The 22,945-nt window shown below is 39.1% G+C and overlaps 1 protein-coding gene across 3 annotated transcripts; it reads left to right on the top strand.

Moving 5' to 3' along the window:
* The first annotated feature begins 10,089 nt into the window (after positions 1-10,089).
* SIKE1 (suppressor of IKBKE 1) lies at positions 10,090-22,791 on the top strand. 3 transcript variants are annotated; one of them, XM_044447797.1, is made up of 6 exons: positions 10,090-10,802; positions 11,012-11,182; positions 11,281-11,386; positions 14,024-14,145; positions 16,393-16,506; positions 20,400-22,791. In XM_044447797.1, the coding sequence occupies exons 2-6, from the start codon at positions 11,018-11,020 to the stop codon at positions 20,517-20,519; spliced, it is 627 nt and encodes a 208-aa protein (XP_044303732.1). In that variant the 5' UTR covers positions 10,090-10,802; positions 11,012-11,017; the 3' UTR covers positions 20,520-22,791. The 3 variants fall into 3 exon arrangements, with proteins under 3 accessions (XP_044303732.1, XP_044303741.1, XP_044303722.1); XM_044447806.1 differs by lacking the exon at positions 20,400-22,791 and adding an exon at positions 18,711-19,817 and having other exon boundaries at positions 10,105-10,802; positions 14,024-14,166; XM_044447787.1 differs by having other exon boundaries at positions 10,109-10,802; positions 14,024-14,166.
* The last annotated feature ends 154 nt before the right edge of the window (positions 22,792-22,945 follow it).

Genomic DNA, 22,945 nt, shown 5'->3' with positions numbered 1-22,945 from the left:
TGGGGGCGTGGCTATGGAGGCCCACATGATGAGCACCCACCCTTCAAAATTTGCTACCTTATCACTCCTTTTAAGTTTTACTTGCCTCTTTCAGTTGAATAACTAAGACAGCTCATCTGAGTTATGCCTACATGCTATCATTTGAAAACCCATGCCATAATATCACAGATGAGGGAGCTGAAATCTGTGTCATGCTGATGAATATATTCAAAGACATCAGGGTAGATTAGCCAATGGCATTCTGAGCTGTGGGACTCATAATGGCCAATCACTAATAGCAATAAGAAGAGGAATCTATTATTACATTGCATTTATAACCCACATTTTTCCCTCTTGCAAGGGACCCGAGGCAGCTTATGTACTCCTCCACTGCATCCTATCCTCACAACAGCATCCCTGTGAGGTAGGTAAGGCTGCGAGGCAGTGACCCAGTGAGAGATTCATGACCCATTGACGTCACCCAGTGAAAGATTCATGACCAAGGGGGACAAAAACTTTCCAGATCCCTCACCACCACACCACACGAGCATTTGGGTAGACACAAAACATCTATGGATTCCCACAAGCATTTTTCTGAGCTGTAAAATGCATGTTTTTGTATGTTACTTAAGTGTTTTGTGTATCTTCCAAATATGATTGCCTAAACTACAATGTACATGATCGAGCATGACATTATTGAGAACTGTATTTGACAGCTTCAGTTTTGTCATTTTGCTTCTAGGGAAATATCAGACTTAATTTGATGTAGACCCACTTGTTTTGTCTTTCTGTCAGTCCAGGGTATTTGCAAATGCACCATGTTTCAGACGCATCAATTTTCTTCCTGTCTAGCTTTCACACCTATACATTATGATTGGTAATACAATAGTTTGGATTATTTTGACCATGGTCTCCAGTAAAACATCCTTATACTTTATGATCTTTTCTAGTTCCTTCATTGCTACCCTTTCAAGTCTCAGACTCCTTCTATCCTCGTAATTTCCTGATTGTAGTCTCCCCTTTAATTGATGACTGAGCCAAGATATGCAAAAATTTTCACAATTTCAATTTCTTCATTCTTTGGATGAAGAATTCTTTCGTTGAAGAAATCCATTTGTAATAAATCCAATGAATTTGTAAATAAATTTATTCATAAAGATAACTCTCTTCTTCAAGAGTGAATCAAAGTGTTCTACAAGTTAACCAAACATTTCCCAATATCACTTGATAATGCAGAGCTTATATTTTTATGTCTCTTAATGTGATGCATTCAGAGGTTGTTTTCAAACTGATTTCAAAATGGAAAGAACAAAGTGTAAGAACAAAGACTTCTCATGAATCCCTTGAAAGACCCTAATATCACAGGATAATTACAGATATATTTGAGATCTCTGTTATGTTCTTTGACTTCTGTATTATAAAATGTCTTAAATATATTGCTGAAGCAGCAACTTTATATATTGGGAGAAAGCAAATATGGTTTGGGATATTATTGCCATTTTTATGTATCACAAATTCATATTTTAATGCAGCCTTCCACTGCCTGGCGCTTTCTAGATGCCTTGACTTCAACTCCCATCAGACCAAGCCAGCATGTTCAGAATATAGTTCAGGGGAAAGGCGATACGAATGGATTTTAAAATTAAGATTTGAAAGCTCATATTTTCAATTAAAATCAGAAGTTTTTGCTAATAAATCATTATGAAGAGAATACCATAATGTGGGTAATGTGGTAGATTGTTTCATTCTAAAGCTCATAAATGTGTGAAGTCAATGCAATATAAAGAACCTTTAGAAAAACATTGTGAAGAGCAGTTTTAGACTTAGGCTGGAATAAATTCTGACCATATGTTTTTTTGTCATATTCTTTTCAAAGGCTGGTAGGTTTGAGTCCTTACTAAAAAAAAATCCCATTGAACAAAGTCAAAGTAAGCATCAAGGACATCAAATATCACTAACAGTACCTTCCCTTAGCAAATAAGTAACAAGGTCTCCAGTCTGTGTAACAGAATGTCTAGTTTGGTATATGTGTGTGTTTTTTAAAAAACTCGTGAATAGTGGGTGTTTACTCTGAAATGGAGCAAACAAGAATATTAGATAAGATGACATATTGACAAATTTCAGCCTGGAATTCATTAAACACTATTTAAGGTGGGATTTAAATAGATAACCAGGGCCTATCAGGTCAAGGACAGGAGCCCATATGCCAAGCAAGTACAAGTATTCATCTGTTTTCAATATGACAAGAAAAATAAGTCAAGTTCAACCGTAGTAACTTTATTTTACTCTAGTTTACTTTAACTCTATGATCTACTTCACAGGATTGGTGTAAGGAAAAAGAAGAGACGGTCCATGCATGGACACTCTATATTCTTTGGAAGAGGTGTGGAATGTTGGTTTGGGGGGTGGGACTGGTTTTACAACCAGAATGTAAAATTTTGAAAGGTCAGGTCCATAAAAAACACTTGACAGGAAAATGTACAACATCTAGCTCTTTTGTTGCTTCCCTTGCCTTGGAATAAGGGTGGACCGATCAGTTTATTTCCGCTGTGTGTCATTTCTGCATGTGTTCACTCATAAATGCATTTTGTTCCATTTTCAGATGAATCTGTTATTTTTTTAATCCATACAACTCCCCACTTTTAAATGTATTTCTCTCAAAATGCACATTTATATACATATTTTATCTTAAAATACGCATTTTAAATACATTATGGTATGTATCGCTGTACTGTGATGTTCTAAGAACAGAAACATAGGCAGCAGCACATAATGACATAAAAACTGCCAACAAAGAAAGAGAGAAAAAGAAGTAAAACCAGTTTTACTGCATAACCAGGAAGATGGGAAGCTGCTTTATACAGAGTCGGACTCCATCTAGCCTGGTGTAATCAATGCCAACTTTCAGTGTCTTTCCAGGGTTTCAGACAGTTCTTTCCTGTTCTTTCTGGAGAAGTCAGGGAATAAACCCCAGGAACTTCCTCATGCAAAGTATTCCATTAAACTCCACTCCCTCCCCAGGCAAGTTGATGTGTGCTTGAGGAAGCTGCATTTCAGTTCACACATTGGACTAGGAGATGCAGGTCTGGGTGTTTTGTCCTGGAATTCCCAAAAAGTGAATTCCTACATACTCCTACTCATGATCTTGTATAGGATTTGCTGGAACCAGGAAGTTTCTCCCTCCACAGTCCTCCTGATTTGAGTCCTGCTTGGGTAAATAAAGAAACCCACTGCTTCCCATCAAGGTAAGGTCTGTAGAGTCCCAAGCTCCAGTAAGCCCGGCAGCAAAATGAGCAAGCATCAGTGGACAACACTGGAGAGGTGAATCTGACAGTGGTTATTTCTTGCTTATATGCTAACTCCTTTATGATCTGAGGCATGCAATTCTATAAATCATGACATAATGATGATTTTTTAGGCAACATGGCTGGAGCTGCCACAACCAGCATTGGCGAAAATGATTTGCCATTTTCAAGAGAACTTTTTATCTAGCTCCTGGCTTCAGCCTTGAAACCTAGCTTAGGACCCCTGCCTGTCTGAAGACAGGGAAAGCTCTGGGATCTTGCATTCTTTAGTGAGCCATCATGCACCACAGTGGAGGAATTTAGCATCAAATTAATTTCAGTCCTTTGTAAGAATACACTCAGCTGAGAAATGTTGCTGTTGTAGGTCACCAATTTACACCATCCCACTGAGGTGACTGCCCTGAATGTCTCCAGTATGGGAGAGTCTACCACCTTGCTGGGCAACTGGTTCCACTGTAATATTGCTCTGACAATTGAGGAAACTTTCCCTGGTATCTAGCCTGAATCTGGATTGTCGCAACTTCACTTGATTATTGCATGTCCTACACTCTGGTCTCAACAAGAAGAGATCTTGACCCACCTCTTTGTGACAGTCTTTGAGGTACTTATAAAGGGAGATCATGCCCCTCTCAGCCTTCTCTTCTGAAGACTGAACATACCGACTTCTCTCAATCTCTCCTCATAGCGCAGTGTTTCCAAACCCTGGATCATTTTTGAACTAGAACCAGACACTTTCTAATTTTTCTGCATCATCCTTAAATCTTGACACCCAGAACTGGACACAGTATTCTAGCTGAAATATAAACCAACCTGTAGGAAGTGTCCTAAGTTCAATGGACACAACAACCCACCATGGCTAGTACTAGGTAACCATGACGAGTTGTTGTGGTGTGCAAACAAGGCCTCTATCTGTACTGAATTTATCAGGGGGTGGGGAGGAAACTTCTCAGATGGTTTTCTGAGAAACAGTTGACTGTTTAGAAGATACATTTTTGGCTCCAGAAAGGCACTGACAAAACATGAACTATTTGTACACAATCTCTAACAGTCAGAACACTGGAGAGATTTCAGAGCCATCTTTTTGCAGGATAGTTGCCGTATCAGTTCCTCTGATGCTACTGCAAATCACAGCACTGCACAGTGGGATGTGTTTATAGAGCTTTGTTTAGAGAAATATTTAATTTGCCAAATTCTGGTTTCTTGGCATAACAATGGCTTAGAAACAACATTCCTTCTATCATCAAACACACTTCTTCCATAAATTGGCCATTTAATATAAATATAGGTTGTGGTGGGGAAACATTTCACAGGAGGTACACAGTAATTCTGCTAATATGTGCTGGATCAAAATCTCACCATCACTTATTCCAGCTGCTATGCAGACTTTCATGGGACAAGCTAAATCATATATGCTTATAACTTGGCACTAAGCCACACTGTATTCAGTTGGACTCGCCTTTAATTTCTTAATTTATTGGTCAAAACATGTTCATTTGTTATAGTCAGTTCTGTAGCCGTGTTGAATCTTAAGAATTTGCTGTTAATTCTAGAATGGACTGTTAGCTTTGGAGATACACAGTCTGCATCTAAACTATGAGATTTCTGCATGTGTTGAGTTGTTTAACATAACCCTTTTCTTTCAGGATGGAAATGTAATGTCACTTTAACCATTCAGGAAAGGTTGACATTTGTACCATTTCTACCCACCAGTCATGTTCAAAGAAACAGTCATTCAGGTTCTGTCTTCCACCACATAATAATCCATACTTTTTCTCCATATACCTATTGGTAAATGTCAGCCTGGCTTCCTAAGTGGAATAGTCATTAGAATGTAAGAAAGCATGCCATGTCAGACCAAAGCTGTTTAGTCCAGCACTCTGCACATATGGTGGTAAACCAGCTGCTGTTAAGCAGGATGGACACAAGACCTCCTCCTGCCCAAGCTCATCCTTCTTGGATTTGATTTAAATCAAATTAGGAGGGTGACTATCCGGAAAAGGGCCTTCTCTGTGGTGATTCCCCAATTGTGCAGTATGCTCCCCAGAGATGTTCACTTGGCATCATCACTTTATTCTTTTCAGCACAAAACTAAACCCTTTTATTTTCCCAATGTTTCAAGATCTGACTGTTTTAATATGGGTTTATCGTTGATTGGTTAAGGTTTTGACTAGGATGCCGTGTTTTATTCTGTGTTGTCTTATTATTAAACCTTCCTGAGACCACAGCAAGGGACAGTCTAAAAAGTTTTAAATAAATAAATTTAAATCACAATTTAAATCACCAGTCAGTAAGACTAGATTTAAACCATTTAAATTATGTATAGTTTTCTGCACAATTTGCAAGATGGCTGTCTTAACCTTAGGTAGAAGAACTTCATTAAAATATTCCCAAACTGGATCTCTTTTACACCATGCTAGGTGCTATTCTAGGTTTTCTCCTCCAGGGAAAGAATAATATGATAAACCTCAGGCTATACACAGAAGGATCCAAAGACTTGTGGTGTATTCTGCTCAAAAAGTTTCACTTTCAGTTTTACTATGCTTGAGTATCCTAAACTCTAGGATTAGGATACCATCAGGACCAAGTGACTTACTTTCAGTTTGTCAATAAAGCTGAGATAATTTCATATTTTGCCAGTAGTATCTGCCCTAATTCCTCAAACTCCTTCCAGTATACTTAATCTTCTCTTCATCTTCTCCTGTGAAGACCAAGAAAAAGAATTGGTGCAGCTTCTCTGCAATTCCCCCACTCCTCGGTGTTTTTTTTTTTTTTATTCCATTATCATCCAATGGCACAATTTTTTCTTTCGCTGCTTGATTGCTTGCATTTGATATATTCAAAAGCCTTGATATTGTTAGTAAAATCCTGTTAGCCTTGATATTGTTAGCAATGTGCTCCTCAAACTGTCTCTTTGCTTCTCTGATACAAAGCAGGGACACCAGACTAAAAGGTGTCCACCCTTTTCAGGTCACATCAACAAAAATGAATGGATGATTCTGATGAGATGGAGAAATTCCTGAATGCCAGCTACTGGACAGCAGCAGCTGAATATGACACTGGCAGAGGATCTTTCCCAGACAACAGCAGTTGTTGATAATCAGCACTGTGCAGAGAGAAATGGTAAACCACTTCTGAATATTTCTTAGCTTTAAAACTGCATGATGAAACAACTCAAAATAAAACAAAAGATAGTGCCAGAAGATGAGACTCTCAGATCAGTAGACACTCAACCAGCTACTGGGGAACAGTAAAGGACAAGTATGAATAGCACTGTCACTAATGATGCAACTAGATCAGAGCTGAAAGGAAATCTAGTGGCTGACATGCACAGAGGTGAAAGGAAAAGTCGAATGTTGGACTACACATACAGTCAGGACATGGGTTATGAGAAGCATGAATCAAAGCAAACTGGAAACCGTAAGGCAATAAATTGAATGGTTGAACATTACAATACTTAGTGTGAGCTAACTAAAGTGGACTAAAATGGGACATTTTCAGTCAGTCAAATGCAAAGTGTTTTTCTCTGGAAATGACAAACTCAGAAGAAATGGGGTGGCTCTAATATTAAGGCAAGATGTAGCACAGACAATAAAGGGCTATAATTTATTTATTTATTTATTAAAACATTTATATGCCGCCCTATTCGCCGAAGCCTTGGGGCGGCTCACAACATGAAGAAAAATACAATAGTAACAATATAAAAATAACAATATAAAATAAATAACAATATAAAAGAAGTCGCCCTGGCCAGATAAAATAAGCAAATACTGTTAACAATTAAAATGACGCTTAAATAAAAAGGTCTTCGCCTGGCGCCGAAAAACAAATAACGACGGCGCCAGGCGGACCTCTCTATACATTGTAAGTTTGTAGAAACCCTATCAGCATAACCATCATTCAAATCTACGGTCCAGCAACAGTTTCTTAAGAAGAAATCAAAAATTTTTATGCAAAAGGTCAAGAAGAAATTGATAACACAGCAAAACAAGACATGCTGCTGATCTTGGTGGCTCAAATGCAAAAGCAGGAAACAAAGCAGAATCAAATGCTGTAGGAGTATTTGACCTAGGGATAAGAAATGAAGCAGGAGAACAACTTATAGAATTCTATGAAGCCAATGATCTGCTTATTGCAAATACATACTTAAAGCAACTGATCAGATTACTGTATACATAAAAGCCATCAGATGGCCAATACAGAAATCAAACAGACAAGCAAAAGGTGGAAATATCTTCTCTGCCACAAGAAGACTGGGAGCAGATTTGTGATAGTGACCATGAACTCTTACATCAAATATCAGAGTCAAGCTGAAAAAGATCACCAACTGAAGTATAGTGCCAAAATGCAACTTAAATAACATTTGTGAGGAATTTAAAAGCCACATAAAAACAGATTTGCATTACTCAACTTAATTGACCATGGCCTGAAGAGCTGTAGACTGAAACCAGAGATATTATTAGGGAAGAATGCCAAAAGACAATTCCTATAGCAAAAAGAAAGAAAAAGCCTAGATGGATGACAGAAGAACCACTCGCAAATGTAAAGAACAAGCAAGAAGCAAAAGCAAAAGGTAAGAGATACAGGGTCTGAATACTGAATGCGACTTTTCAGTGACTGTTTTTGTGATGTCCCATCAAGTTATTTCTGCTTATGGCAACCCTCTGAATGAAAGCTCTCCAAAATGTCCTGCCCATGACAGCTTCATTCAGCTCTCCCATGTTTCAGGCTGTGGCTTCCTTTATGGAGTCTATCCATCATGTATTTGGTCTTCCCTTTCATCTTATGCCTTTGACTTTCTCTAGCATGATTGTCTTCTCCACTGAGCGTCATCTTCTCATGATGTGTCCGAAGTATGATAGCCTCTTTGTCACTTTGCTTCTAGGATATTGGGAGCTAGGTTTCTTTCTTCGCATATTCAAGACAACAGACCATTCCTTTGCAACAGCCCTTTATTCTCTAAGGTACATCCAGTAAGCACAGTCTCTACAGAAGTCTCTGAGGATACACAAAGCAGTTTGTTGAACCTAATCTAACAACTACTTCTGAATGCCCTCTTTCTGAGTGTCCCTTTAGAGGGCCCTTTTGGAGTTGGGCAAGCCTTTTCTGTCTCCGATCTGCTAATTGGCTGACCCAGCTCTCTCAATGCCATGTGATGGGTTCAAAAGTCGAATCAGGCTTGGCTGACTGCTGGAACTTTTTTTCAATGTCCCGTCCCCACAGTTGTAGATCCTGACTATTCTCAGAGTCTGAACACCTGGGCAGGGTGGCCTTGAGATAAGCCCCTCCACTTCTTCCACTTCCACTGAGGATATCAATTCCCAAGGCCCCTCCTCATCTGGCAAGACTGAATCTGCCTGACCTTGGAACACAAGTCAAGAACAACTGCCAGGATCCCTTTGTTTTTCTGTTGGTCCAGGGTACTTGTAAAGCTCTCCTCCAGCACCATGTTTCAAATACAGCAATTTTCTTCCTTAGATTGTGATACAAGTTTGGATGATCTTTACCTTGGTCTGCAGTAAGGATCTCATCTAGCTCCTTACACTTAATTATCTTACCTAGCCCCTTCATTGCTGCCCTTCATGTAGTCTTCTTCAAATGTCTTGGCTGCAGACTCCCTTTGAATTGAAGACTAAGCAGAGGCATTCTGAGCATAGACTGCAGCAAAGCCTTTGACTTTGTGGATCAGAAGAAGCTATGATGGTCCTGAAAGAAATGAGTGTGCCTCAGCATTTGATTGTCCTGATGTGTAACCTGTATCTCAGACAAGAAGCTATGGTTAGAAGAGGATATGGAGAAACAGAATAGTTTCCCATAGGTAAAGGTGTCAGATAAGGAAGTATATAACCTCCCTATCTGTTCAATCTGTATGCAGAAAATACCATAAGGAAACCTGGATTAGGATCAGAGGAAGGAATGAAAATAGGCTGAATACACATCAATAATTTAATATGTGCAGATGATACCATACTACTGGCAGAAAGCAGCAATGACTTGAAATGACTCCTGATAAAAGTGAAAGAAGTACAAAAGCAGGACTGCAGCTGAATATTAAGACAAAATCATATCCACAGAAGAATTACAGAACTTTACTGTTAATAATGAAGAAACTGACATTGTGAAAGATATGCATACCTTGGCTCAGTCATCAGTTCAGATGAAATCTGCAGCCAAAAAATTAGATGAAGGCAGAGACCCTGAAAGGTAAGAATGGGGTGGGGGGGGGGGACCTTGAGGCTGCCATACTTTGGATACATCACGAGAAGGCAAAACTCTCAGAAGAAAAACATGCTAGGTAAAGTCAAAGGCAGAAGAGGAAAAGGAAGACCAAATATGAGATGCACCGGCTCCATAAAAGAAAGCACAGCCTTGCACTTGGAAGAGCCCAACAGGTCTGTCATGGATAAGGCATTTTGGAGGGCTGTGATTCACAGGACCTCCCCAAGTCAGAGATGACTTGATGGCACATAACAATATTTCAGGCTGCAATCCTACACACACTTTCCGGAGAGCAAATCCCATGGAACCCCGTTGTTTCACTTCCGAATAGACCTGCAGAGAACTGTGCTGTAAGGGTCTATTTTTAGTTTTTCTTCAAAACGTAATTGAACTGTTTCAGAGCTTATAATCCTCTCACGTATTTGCACCATGTGAATTGTGCTCTAACTTTTCCTAAAATAGATACCCCTTTTATAATTTTATGTAGGAAATGTGGATCGTTTTTCCGGAAACACAAGATCCCGGCATTTGACTTCAATCGCTTCGCAGAACAAGCTCTAGAAACGAAGAGATAAGTACAAAAGAGTTTTAGGTAGCCTTCAGTTCCCATTCCCATTAGTAACTTCCATGTGCGGGGCAAGAATGGCAGCGCTATCTAGAACTCAGTCAAAAAGGGAGATTAAAACATGGGTGGTTAAACGTTTCATTAAAGAGTGATGACCGCGTCCCTTGGATTTCCACAACAAAAAGAAACTCTGCATGCTTTCTCTGAGCTTTTCTTTTCACACTCTTTTCTACGCATTTCCGCCGTTTCTTAGTCCGCCCCCCTTCCTCACCCCATCGATATTATCCGGAAGTGTGTACATTAAGACTGTAACACCTTTATCTCTGGAGCCGGGGTGAGGAAGGGGAACTTCATACCGGAAACTACGGTGGGCGGCGGGTTAGCGAGATCGGTTCCTGTCGGACCTCTACGCCCCCTAGCGTGCCTCCTCTCCGCTGCGCAGGGGCGCCATAGAGCAGAGGAGGAGGGATTGATGCGGGGCCGTACTAGGTTGTGTGGGTGTATTCCGGAAACGTCAGGGGCTTCTTCGAGGGTCTTTGGAGAGGGGCTTGGCGCTTCTTCGACTCCGCGGGTCGGCGGGTAGGGTTAACTTCACCATCTCCGCCTCCTGGCTCCCTTTCGCTTGTTGCTTCGAGAGGCTGTACAGGCCAGGGTCAGAAGCGGCTGCTTCCTCGGTGGATCAGTAGAACCACCAGGTTTCCTCTGAGCGCCAAGACAGGGATGAAGGCACTGACAGGGTAAGGGCCGTTTTCTTATTTGTGGCTTCGACTCTTCCCCAACTTTCATTGGAAAGCAAGGCTTGGCCCCATTTCCTTTATGAAACAGTAGGACAGTTAGAGGCGTTTCGAAGCCCCGCATCTTCTCCCTCTTTCTCGAGTGCCCTCACCCCACCTGTCTTGACAGCTCTAGCATTCTGGCCCAATTTGCTCGTTTGTCTCTCTTTCAGTTCTATATGATCATGACTTGTACTATAGAGAAGATCCTGACAGATGCAAAGACTCTGCTAGAAAGGCTAAAAGACCATGACAATGCGGCTGAGTCTCTCATTGACCAGTCCACCATGTTGCACAAGCGGGTTGTGGCCATGAAAGAGACTGGCACAGCTCATTCTCACAAGGTGAGTGCAGATCCTATATTGTCATGAGTATATTGGGTGGCAGGTGCAATACTGTGTATTAGATGTGTTTGGAGTCATGTGGAACTTTTTTTTACAAGTACCAAGAAGATGCATCTGAGCTGAAGGACTTGTCGAAATACAAACCTCACATTTTGCTGTCTCAAGAGAACACACAGATCAGAGATCTGCAACAGGAAAACAAAGGTGAGCATTATATGCTAATAATATAACTTTGAGTCCTTGAATGAGCCTTTAAAGATTTAACTGGGGACTTCCAGGTCCTTACCATTGTCTGGAGCATCAGTGTATGTGTGCTCTAAACTCAGCTCTAGAAAGGTTGGCATACCAAGTATTTTTATATAATAGCACATCTTGCATGTATCCCAGTCCTGTACTTGTTTATTTGTGAGTGGGTAAATTCTTAATAAGCAAGCTTAGGGTTACCAAGCCTACTGATTTTATTTCTTTACACAAAGTTAGGAAGTTGCAAATAATGAGAATAGGGACAAACAGCTCTTTATGTTGCACAGCTTAGATTAGATAAGATGGTACAACAACTGAGCAACTGTATCTGCCCATTCATTTTTTAGTTTTCTAACCCTGTGCATGCTTGGACAGGTACCCAAATGCTTAACAGATCTAGGAACCAAAACGATATAGCTGAATTGATAGAAAGTACTTTGTTTTTGTGATTTTTTTAGTACTGTTTGTAATGTGCATGTAGTAATGGACTGAAAATAAGGCAAAATAAATGAATTGACATTTTGTTAACTCTGGTATTATGGTCTGATGGTAAAATTTCAGTTTTAGTAGTGATTCTTCCTTAGACTGCTTTCTTAGTGGAAATTGTCTTGAAAGTGTGAAAATGTTTATTTTGGAAATATTCAAACAACAGTAAATGAACCACAGTTGCACATTCAGTGTATACACTTTATGAGATTATTTCAAATAAGCAAACAGAATTTTTAAAATGTAAGATGTACAAAATGTCACAAATGAGGGTTATACAGCACCACTAATAAACTGAGCCAAAATAAATGGTACTCTAGCACCCATCTAAAACCAATCACTCTGTGGCAAAGAATGATGCTAGTTCTGTTTGAGTGGAACTGGTTATTTTTGTTTTTAATTATGTTCCTTGGTATAGTTCTGACCTGGTTTGAGGATTATATCTGAAAAGTAGGATATAAATCTACTTTTTAAAAAATCATAAAATGCAGCCTCAGATTTTTGTTAGGGGGTAACCTAGATAAAGTGAGCAGGATAATCAGAGCTAGAAGATTTTAAAAAAATGCAACATGGTGCCTCCCAATTTTTGATTGTGTTATCTGCAGCCTTTAAAATAGCTGCCTGTTCTAATCCGTTATTGGGTTTGTTTCAGTTGTCTTATTTGATAAGATTGTCTTATTCGTATTTGAGGTGTTTTTATCTAATTTTGTATTGTTCTGACTTTATCTAATCTAATTCTATTATACTTCTGTGGAAAAGTAAATTCTATAGAACATAAAATCATGTCATAAATCAAATAATAATAATGATATGGTTTGCAGCTGAGCAATAACCCCAAGTTTATGATGACAAATTGATATTTCTTAACCTATTGTTTATTAATTTGTGGGTTAACTTTTAAAAATTTAAAAGGTTCTGGTATGAGATCAATAACTTTTTAACTATGTTTTCTCTTACACATGCAGTCAATTGTGCAAGTACAAGGTGTAAATGTTAGATTTAGATCAAGAATTACAATGTTTGAAAACAGGTGTAATTTTTGTTATACAATCTGTTTGCTGGGTGGATAGTTCCAGATAATTTATTTATTTTTTTATTTATATCCTGTCTTTTTCCTACAAAGGGCTCAAAGCAGCTTACATCTCCTCCTCCATTGACAGTTACAATTAAATATTTTAATACTGTGATCCTGTGCACATAGACATATGAAAATGAGACTTAATTTCAGGTAACTGCATATGATTGGGATGTAAATGAAACTAGATGAGTGTAGGGCATTATAGAAACATAGAATAGTAGACTTGGAATTGGCCAAGGAGGCCCATTAGATTCAAAAACCTGCTCAATTCAGGACTCCAAAAACCCATCCTTCTCAGATGACTGTCCAGTTGGATCTTGAATGCCTCTAGAATAGGAGGGCCCTCAACCTTCTAGGTAATTGGTTCCATTGTCATACTGGTTTAACAGTCAGAGGATCCTCCAGAGGTTCAGATAGAACCTGGCTTCCTGGAACATGAGCCTGTTATTCAGTGTCCTAAACCAGTATTGCCCAAGAGGTATTATCAAAAACCATGAGCTAAGACTATATAAGCCCAACTGTTTATTTTTAATGCACATCCTGTCAGTACACAGGCCTTAAAGTTGTGTCCTACTATCAGGTATGAATCTATAAGGGAAAACATTCTATCCATAACAGAAAAAATCCTTCATCTCTGAGCCATTCCTGCTTTCCTACCCCCATGATAATTGGGAATTTTGGAATTGTGTTATGCCTAAAATTAATTAATTAATTAATTAATTAAACAAGCACAGATTTTGCACTCTTCACTTCAGTGATACTTTAGACCTTCACGCACCTTTCATTGGTCCCTAGCTTTTACTTTTAGAAAAATCTACACAAGCAAGTAGAAAATTGTGTACATGACTTTTTATAGTTCGTTCTAAAATATGGGCAGTTGAACCTCAAGCTGGTGGAAATTACGCAGACCTAACTTGACCAGTTTCAGTATTTTCCACTGGCAATAAAAATGGTTTCTTCACATTTCTGTGCACCAAAAAAGCAAGATAGCTTTCTTCATGTTTATTTCATGAAATTTATGTTGTATCTTACAGAACTGTGGGTCTCTTTAGAAGAACACCAAGATGCACTGGAACTTATTATGAGCAAATATAGGAAACATATGCTACAGCTCATGATGAAAAGAAAAGAAGTGGATGCCCGGCCAGTTCTGAAGGTGCATCAGGCTCAATCTGCAGTAAGGAATTGCTGTATTACCTTTTCTCTGCAAAGGAAGAAATTGACAATAGAATAAAGATAACACTTAAAGGAGTTGCTTGAGTTTTGTGATCTGTCCCAATGATGCTTCTTCTTGCCTCTTATGTAGTTTTCTCAAGAATTTCTTATCTGAAGCATCTTTCATTAGTGTTTACAGTCAGTAGGGCCTTCTGTTTCTAGAACAGAGAGTTGCAACTCAGGCACAAGCTGTCATCTTTAGGATTTTTATAAAGAAAATGATTTGGTAGTCTTTAAGGTACATAATAACTTCTGGTGAATTCAGCATTGTGGAATGCCATAAGAAAATTGACAGTGGATTTGTATTGCTTGTACAAATGAAGATTCAGGAGTTTTCTTCTCCTAATCCCTCATGCCTTTATAACAATTATTATACTGTAGTGCTTCTGGATTGCAACCTGATATCTCTTTTAAACTTTTTGAGCTAGCAGGAGAGAATGCAACTATTGTACCTTCTGTCCTATTTCAACATTTGCCTATGTCCCTCCTCTGTGAGCTACAAGCAGGATTGATAGAAGTTAGTGCTGAAATCTGACAAAAAGGCACACAGGGCAAAAGGCTTGCATATCTCAGAAGTGCAATATGGTGGTCATTGCTCAATAAAAAATGAATGAGGGCATGGTTCCTTGGTCCTGTTTCTTTTGACTTAGCTTTAGAAAAATCCAGAGTGGAGTAAAAAAGAAAGTGAATACATTTTGCTTGCCAAACACATTTGTTCATATACTGCTTTGGTTGTATATTGCTCGATTGTTAAGAGTTCCACAGGAACACTGGACTTCCTAAGTCTTGAGATGAAAAGCTAGTTGCTTTAAAAATAAGTTAATCTTGTGATTAGTATGAAGTTAAATCTCACATTGTGCTAGCAAAAGTCTACCGACAGAATGGGATTCTCAACCCTCTGCACTGCTCAAAACCTGTTCTATAGGGTTTCTTGGCCTTCTGGAGCAGATTTTGAGGGTGTGCATGGAGCTGTTGGGGTGGGGCAGCAGGATGAATCACACTCCTACTGATTCCACTGACAGAAACAGAAACAGTTCTGTCAGTGGATTGACATTGTCAGATACAACCCTGTGTTTAAAACTTTAAAAATCCGTTTCATCTATCTTTCATTATTTTAAAAATGTAATTCCACTGTAAACACAATACTTAAATTTCAAGAAGGGTCCTCCCCATATTTGTTTTTGTATGCATACACAGGTGTACGCTCAGGCAGTTAGGTGGCCTATTACAATGAAGTGGAAGACTGTGCCCACCTAGAGCATTCTCTGTATTCCTTTTAGAATAAAGTCAGTTGTCTTGCATGTAACATGTATAGGTGGATGGCCAATAGAGTATAGGAGAGGTGTGCACCAATGGCAGATATACGCACACTGTTGTGCGTAGGCAGGTGAGGAACAAGGCCCTTTTTATATTGCAGCCATGGTGAGGCAAAATAACAACTGAGTATTTAAACATTAAGCTTTCTATTAAAAGTACGTTCTTGCAGAAGAAAGTCATAACTCCTCTTATATAACTATTACCAAAAACAGATAGCTACTATCCCAGTTGTTTTCCAGAAATTTGCAATGCACTATATAAGAGAAAATCTGACTTTAACACCTGACTTTAACACCTGTTTGTAAAAGCTCACTCCCGCCACCTTCCCCCTGTACTTATAATTGTACTATTAGCCTGTTTTTAATGTTAGCCTCTTAAAGAGCCCTTCAAGGGCCTATAACTTTGAAGATGGATGGATGGATAGTTGTTGGCTCATCTTTAGTTAGATCTTAGGGACAGTTCCAATGTAGGCATCTTCCTATTTATATTAAGTATAACAGATAGATAGTAAATCCCAATGAGTTCAGTGCAATTGCAAATCTTTTCTTAAGGCCCTGCTCCCTTAAGTGGACATCTACTATCTTCTACAGATACTGATTGCTAAACTTCTATTGATTACTCTATTTCCAAGTGTATATCCAACCAATTACATATCCATCTTAAGAATATTTGTCTGACCTGCATTGTTAGCCTTTCTTATACAGATGTCATACCCTTCTAGTATATCTTGCTGAAGCTTAGCTATGTTACTTACTTTTGTTGACAAAAGCAGTAACTTGATTAAAGAAAATTCTATTGGTCTATCATGACTTGTTTTTTTTTCCTTAGTAATTTATTTTGGCAATAACTTTGTTTTGATATTTATCTACAGGAAATTGAGAGTCAAATAGACAAGATCTGTGAGATGGGAGGGATGATGAGGAAAGCAGTTCATGTTGACAATGACCAGTATTATAAAATACAGGAGAAGCTAGCACAGTTAGAGGTAAGTCGATTAACAGCTGTGAAGTGTGGGTAGAATATGTTTGTTCCATACAGTTACTGAAAGGTTTTTTTCAGGCTTCAAGCTTACTGTAGATTTGACTGCTGCATTTAAAGCTAATTCACGTCTGACTTAAAGTCTTTTTGCAGTCTTCACTATAACTGATCAGAGGGGAAGGCAGGTAGCCACAGCTGGACCAATTGAGCATGAAGATAGTGCACAAAGCCCTTATAAGTGAGAAGTTTGAATCTCAAATATCCATTGCTTCTCTCTGATGGGAAAACAAATTAACTTTATTAAGGATAAAACTTTTGCTGTATACAGAAAATGTTTTTAGTCAACATTTAAGTGATACAAACTGAGAGCAATTAGAGTACTGTGTAAATGGGGCTTCTTCAAACTAGAGTTTAGACATTAAAATACATAATTATTAAGAATTAGGGCTTCGAAATGGCATCTAAACTGCCTCTCTTGCATTTTCTACATTAGGGTTGGACTGTAATAACTTTTTTTCTTGGTGGGGAAGATGAAACTGATCCCAATGGCTGGATTTCTGAATAATCTAGACATTTAAAATACAGTATGAAATTAGATTAAATCATCATAAAAAGCTTACCATACAAAATTTAAAACCAAAATTAAAACAGATACAAAATTATAATAACATAAAAAAATCTTAGGACCTGTTTAGCAACTAACAAGTGCTAGTAAACTAATTGAATGTCCTGCAGTAGAGGACAGTCTTTGCTTGGTGCCACAAATATAGTAAGGTTGCTGCCAAACAAGTCTCTATGGGGAACTTCTTCCAAAACTGGGGACAACCAAAGACCCTTCTCTTTGTTGCCAGCAACCAGGCCTCCTTCAGAGATGGCAGTCAGAGCCAGGCCCCAGATCTTGATCGTAGTGCTTGGAGATATGGCTGTCAGAAGAGGCATTCCATCAGACATTGTGGTCCCAGGCCTTGGACTGGGCTTGGAAGCATATAGACAGTCAGTGCAAGTAGACCAGAATTGGTGTTATGCGCTTAGACCAGGGGTCTCAAACTCAACTTACCTGGGGGCCGCTGGAAGTAGAGTCTGGGTGAGGCTGGGCCGCATCAAGTATTCCACCACCTCGGTGGTGGTGGGCCGCTCATCCGGAGGCCGGCCCGGGCGCCGCCAGCGCTTTGAAGGCCGCAGGGCCCCTCCCCCGTGCCCCACCCGTCCCGGCAATTGGCCCGTGGGGCACGAGTTTGAGACCCCTGGCTTAGACTGTCTGGTCCCTGTTATTAATTAGGCTGATGCAGCTTCCAAACAATATTCCAGTGCAGCCCTACCTATGTGTGCATTGCAGTAATTTAGTTTAGAGAGTGCCAGAGCATAGATTACTGACAGCAAGTTATCTCCATCCAGACACGGGCATTGCTGACCCCCCAGCCAAAGCTGGTAGAAGGTGCTCTGAGCCACTGAAGCCACCTGGACTTCAAGTCATAAAGATGGCTCAAGAATCACCTTTCAACTACAAGCCTGCTCCTTCAAGGGCAGTGCAACACCATCTGGAAAGGAATGAATTCCCTCTGTCCAGTCAGGAGAACTACCCACTAACAGCATTTAAGTTTTGTCTTGATTGAGCTTCAGTTTGTTAGCCTCCATCCATGTCCTCAGCATACTGATGGCAGTGCACTCCAAAACTCCAGATGGTCTCATTCAGTGGTTTCATGTAGATGTTAAATAGCATGGGGGACAAGACTGACCCCTGAGGAACCCCATACTAGAGAATGCAAGGGACAGAGCGATATCCCCCAAGCAACACCTTTTGGAGCTTACCATCCGAGTAGAAGCAGAACAGTGCAGTGCCTCTCCTATCCAACTCAGGGAGTTGCTCCAGAAGAATACCATGATTGGCAATATCAGAAGCTGCTGAGAGGCCCAGGAGAACCAACAGATGAGCCCAGGGTCTCACTCCCCCATCTCTCTCTTGGCAGAGATTATCATACAGGGTGACCAAATCTGTTTCTGTCCAAAATGAGGCCTGAACCCTGACTGAAATGAATCCAGATAATCAGTGTCATTCAAGAGTGCTTGGAGCTGGTTGGTTACTATCTGCTCAGGAAAGTTGCCCAGGAAGGGGATGTTTGCCACCTGCCTAAAATTACTGAGTTCTTCTAGGTCCATACGTAGAGGGTTTCTTCAGGAGTGATTTCATCACTGTTTGTTTCACATGGCCAGGAACCACTCATCGAAAAGAGGCATTAATACCTCCCTGGCCCAGCCAGCAGTTCCCACCCTGGTTTTATTAGCCAAGAGAGGCAAGGATTGAGTTTGGATATACATGCATGAACCTCTCCAAGCACACTGTCAACATCCTCAAGCTGTACTAACTGGAAGTCACGCCCCCACCCCCAACAAAAACCTGGACCAGACTGCGTTTGACATTTCTGCTTTTTATGTCTCTGCATCTGATACTACTACCCTACTTTCCACATCAAGAAACCATTGAGAAACATTCTTTGATTCTGTAGCCAACTGTGACTCCACCTGCTGTTTGCTCCAGCTAGCCTACACTTCACTAGTTTGCAAATCGGAACAACATATGGCACTTTGTCAAAAGCTGTGCTGAAGTCAGGATACAGTATGTCTGCAGCATTCCCACAGTCCACCTGGGAGACTGCCCAATCAAAATATAGGATCAGGTTATGCTGGTAGGATTTCTTCTTGACAAATCCATGTTGGCTTCTGGTAATGTTTTTAGAGTGTTTGTAGACTGACTGTTTCATAATCTGCTCCAGAATTTTCCCAGGGATTGATGTCAGACTGCATACTGACTGTTCTATAGTCCCAGATTCCTCCTTTTTCCCCTTTTTGAAGGTAGGAACATTAGTCTTCCTCCAGTCATTTGGTACTTCACCAATCCTCCATGATTTCTCAAGGATAGTAGACAGTAGTTCTGAGAGTTCTTCTGCCAATTCCCTTATTACTCTTAAATGAAGTTCATCAGGCCCTGAAGATTTGAACTTGTTCAAAGTAATAAGGTATTCCTTGAGCATTTGCTCTATCAGTTTCAAGCTACAATCCTGTCCCTTCAGCTTGGACTTCACCTTTGCTAGGGAAATCATAAACCCTTTTTTGGGAGAAGACTGAGCCAAAGTAGGAATTGAGCACTTTTGCTTTTGTCATCTGTGACCATTTTGCCATGGTTATTGAGTATCTGAACCACCATTTCTTTCTTCTGTCTTCAGTCAGCCTTATAAATCACAATACAGGTTAATAATGAAAGGTGGGATGTTGAGGGAGTGTAACCCGAGATGCACCGGGTTTTAATATTTTTATTTTATAATTTTTATATGCTTTTGTTTGTTTTTGTTGTGAGCCACCCCGAGGCTTTGTTGCGATGGGGGCGGCATAGAAATGTTTTAAATAAATAAATAAATAAAATAAATAACCTATGTGTGAGGGGTAATAAGTCTTTTGCGGGGAAGTGTAGAAATATCTTATAGTATTGTGTAACATGTAAGATGGCATATAAGTAAGCCATTGTTTTTATATTTGATGAGGAACAAGAGAAATAATCATTTATAGTTTATTATTTATTTATTTAGAAAATTTCTATGCCGCCCCATTCGCTGAAGCCTCGGGGTGGCTCACAAAGATATCAATTAAAATACAATAAAATATAAAACAAGTTAACAATATAAAATAAAATAAGTTGCCCTGGCCGAAGAATGAAATAAATAAATAGCATCAACAGTTAAAATGATGTTTGACTAAAAAGGTCTTCGCCTGGCGCCGAAAAACAAGTAATGACGGCGCCAGGCAGACTTCTCTGGGGAGCGCATTCCATAGATTGGGCACCACCGCAGAGAAAGTTGTACTTGTCACTAACTTATTTGTTTTGAACTGTTTGTATTGGTTTTACAGCTTGAAAATAAAGAGTTACGAAAACTATTATCGATCAGCAGAGAATCTGTTGAGGTGAGGCAAGAGAAACTGCCTGATGATGCATCACAAGCCACAAAACCACTGCCTTTGAATAGTTGATATTTGAAACAGATAACTGTATTAAAGAAAACTGTATATTTATTTTCCATGCTGTTCTTTAATTTTGTCATCTTGTCTCTTGGGTATCATTCCAGCCTTTGCTATATAGACTGTGCATTGTGCACAGCCTTTGGAAGTGACATCTTCTGCTGGTTAAGATTTGTCCTGTTTAATCAGAAAAGTACTTGTGCAGTCATATTCATCAGCAAATGCTTTCTCTGGATTATCCTTGTTTTCAGAAATCTCAATTGGACAGAACAATTAGATCATCTTTGGCTTTTTTTTTGTGTAAGTTAGTTATTTTAAAGGTCATGGTCTTTATCAGAAGGGCATTAAAATAGTCTGAACAAAGATATTTTACTTAGAAATAAGTCATATTGATTGTATTTGTATTTACTTCCAAGTATATATGCTATGTACTTCCATCTTAAACATTGGTCAAAGTGGTGTGTTATTGAAGTATAGTCTACGAAACTACCTACCTGCTAACATCAGCAAATTAGATAATCTTTTTTTCTCTTAAAGTATTCTTTGGAACCTATAAACATGGTTATTCTCCAGATGGGCACAGCGTCTATATACAGGATTTTTCATAGGTTATAACAAAGCCTGCTACACCTGTCTTCCTTAGTATGTGTGCATGGACATGTAATCCAGCCAGCCTCTTTCTGTACTTCCCAAACTTGATTAAGGAATAAATTCCTGTTCCTTGACTGAGCAGAGAAGGGATGGATGCACAGATTTCTAATTCCTTATAATGAGTGCTTAGGCATTCATGCCAGCAAAACAGGTCTTTGTTCCATCCTATGGAGATTTCTTTCTCTGCATGCACTGCACTTGCATGGGAAAGACCATGGCTTACATATTTATGATTTCATACTACTGAAATGTAGGCCTACATTATTACTTCTTAATATTGTAAAAGTAGTTATTTTATGTTACATTTTATTAATACTAAAACACTGTTGTTTCAAGAAGTATTTGTAAAAATTATTTTTTCTTCATCTTCTTGAGGCTTCAGACAGGTGCTGCAAATAACTTTTAAAGTTTTGAGTACTTCACTGCCCTTTCAGGAAAGTATTCGGCATACTTCAAGAAGCAGTGAGGAAAAGTAAATTATACACTGATTCTCTAAGAACACACCTAATCCCACCTTTGTTCACATCCTTCTGAAGATTAGCGATTTTCTGTTTTACCTTCCTAACTGCTTGCTTGCAGACTTGCACATTGTCACATCTGGTAAATTCTGTGACTATTTCACATTGTTTATGAGGGTAGATATAGAAATTGAAATGTGCCCAGCCTGTGCAGTCATGTGTCTGTCTAAATGGCTTTATTCCCATAGCACACTCCCAGTTTCTACAGCACATTGCCTCTTTCTGAGACTTTGTAAACCATGAAAATCAGAAATGCCTCCATTTGAAAATCCTTCTGGCAAAACAGATTTTTAAATGGTCTTGTGTTTTGCAGATAGAATTTCAGAGTAGGATCTGCAAGCTTTACTTTGTGTTGCTTGTAGCTGTTCACTATTGACCTGAAATTGACGCAGAAAGTATTATAGTCACATATGTCCATTTCCCTGTTACATTCTTTCCTATGGTGGGGAGGAGAGACATGCTTATTCCTCAAATTCATCTTCTGGTATTTTTAGATTATCACAATTAATATTTTAATTTGAGGATGACACTGACAAAGAGCTGCTGCTTCAGCACATTTTGCAGATATATCCCAATAGCAGGCCAGATTCAGCTGCATATCATCATTTTGCAGCATTATGCCTTAAATATATGCCATTGGTGCTATTTTCAGAATCAACAAGTTCCTGTAATGAGCAACAACATGTGCTCGGTCTGTGCTGCAATTCTGGATTATTTTGTAATACCCTACCTCTAGAATGCTGTGACGTAAAGAAATGATTTACTGGAGTGGTGTGCTCTTATTCACCATCTTGTCAGCCTGCTCTGATTGGTGAATTCAAACCATTCTCTTTGCCTCCCAGGTTACTAAATATGTATATTGATTCATTTTCTTTAAATAAATGTTTTGAGGCAATAATGCATGTTGTTGTACTTTTGTACAGGAATTATTTATGGGTGCATTTTAGCTTTGATTAATATTACTGCTTTCTGATTTAAATGCTTGGATGTTAGAAGTTCTATCCTCTGTATTTAAAGTGTAAATCAAATTCAATAAGGAAACTCTATAACTTCCACATACTGGAATTGATAAGTTGACTATGAATCAACTGATTAAAGTTTAAACATTCCAAAAATATCTGCTTAACTTGAGAAAAATATATTTGTTGTACTTAGTCATGAGCTGTAGCAAAAGTTTCACATTTTGCCATCATACACTAAAACAACTACTGACAAAGCAGGCTTTTGTCAGATCTTATTAAAGAGCAATCCTATGATTTCTGGGCACTC

Source organism: Varanus komodoensis, unplaced genomic scaffold (assembly GCF_004798865.1).
Source record: "Varanus komodoensis strain SLA01 unplaced genomic scaffold, ASM479886v1 scaffold1, whole genome shotgun sequence".
Taxonomy (NCBI): domain Eukaryota; kingdom Metazoa; phylum Chordata; class Lepidosauria; order Squamata; family Varanidae; genus Varanus; species Varanus komodoensis.
This window is presented reverse-complemented; position numbering and strand designations above follow the sequence as displayed.

Bases quoted from the DNA above. Each gene is read 5' to 3' on its own strand.
- SIKE1 (XM_044447787.1), top strand. From the start codon at position 11,018: ATGATCATGACTTGTACTATAGAGAAGATCCTGACAGATGCAAAGACT. The intron at 11,183-11,280 runs GTGAGTGCAGAT...TTTTTTTACAAG, and splicing joins GCACAGCTCATTCTCACAAG to TACCAAGAAGATGCATCTGA. The intron at 11,387-14,023 runs GTGAGCATTATA...TGTATCTTACAG, and splicing joins TCTGCAACAGGAAAACAAAG to AACTGTGGGTCTCTTTAGAA.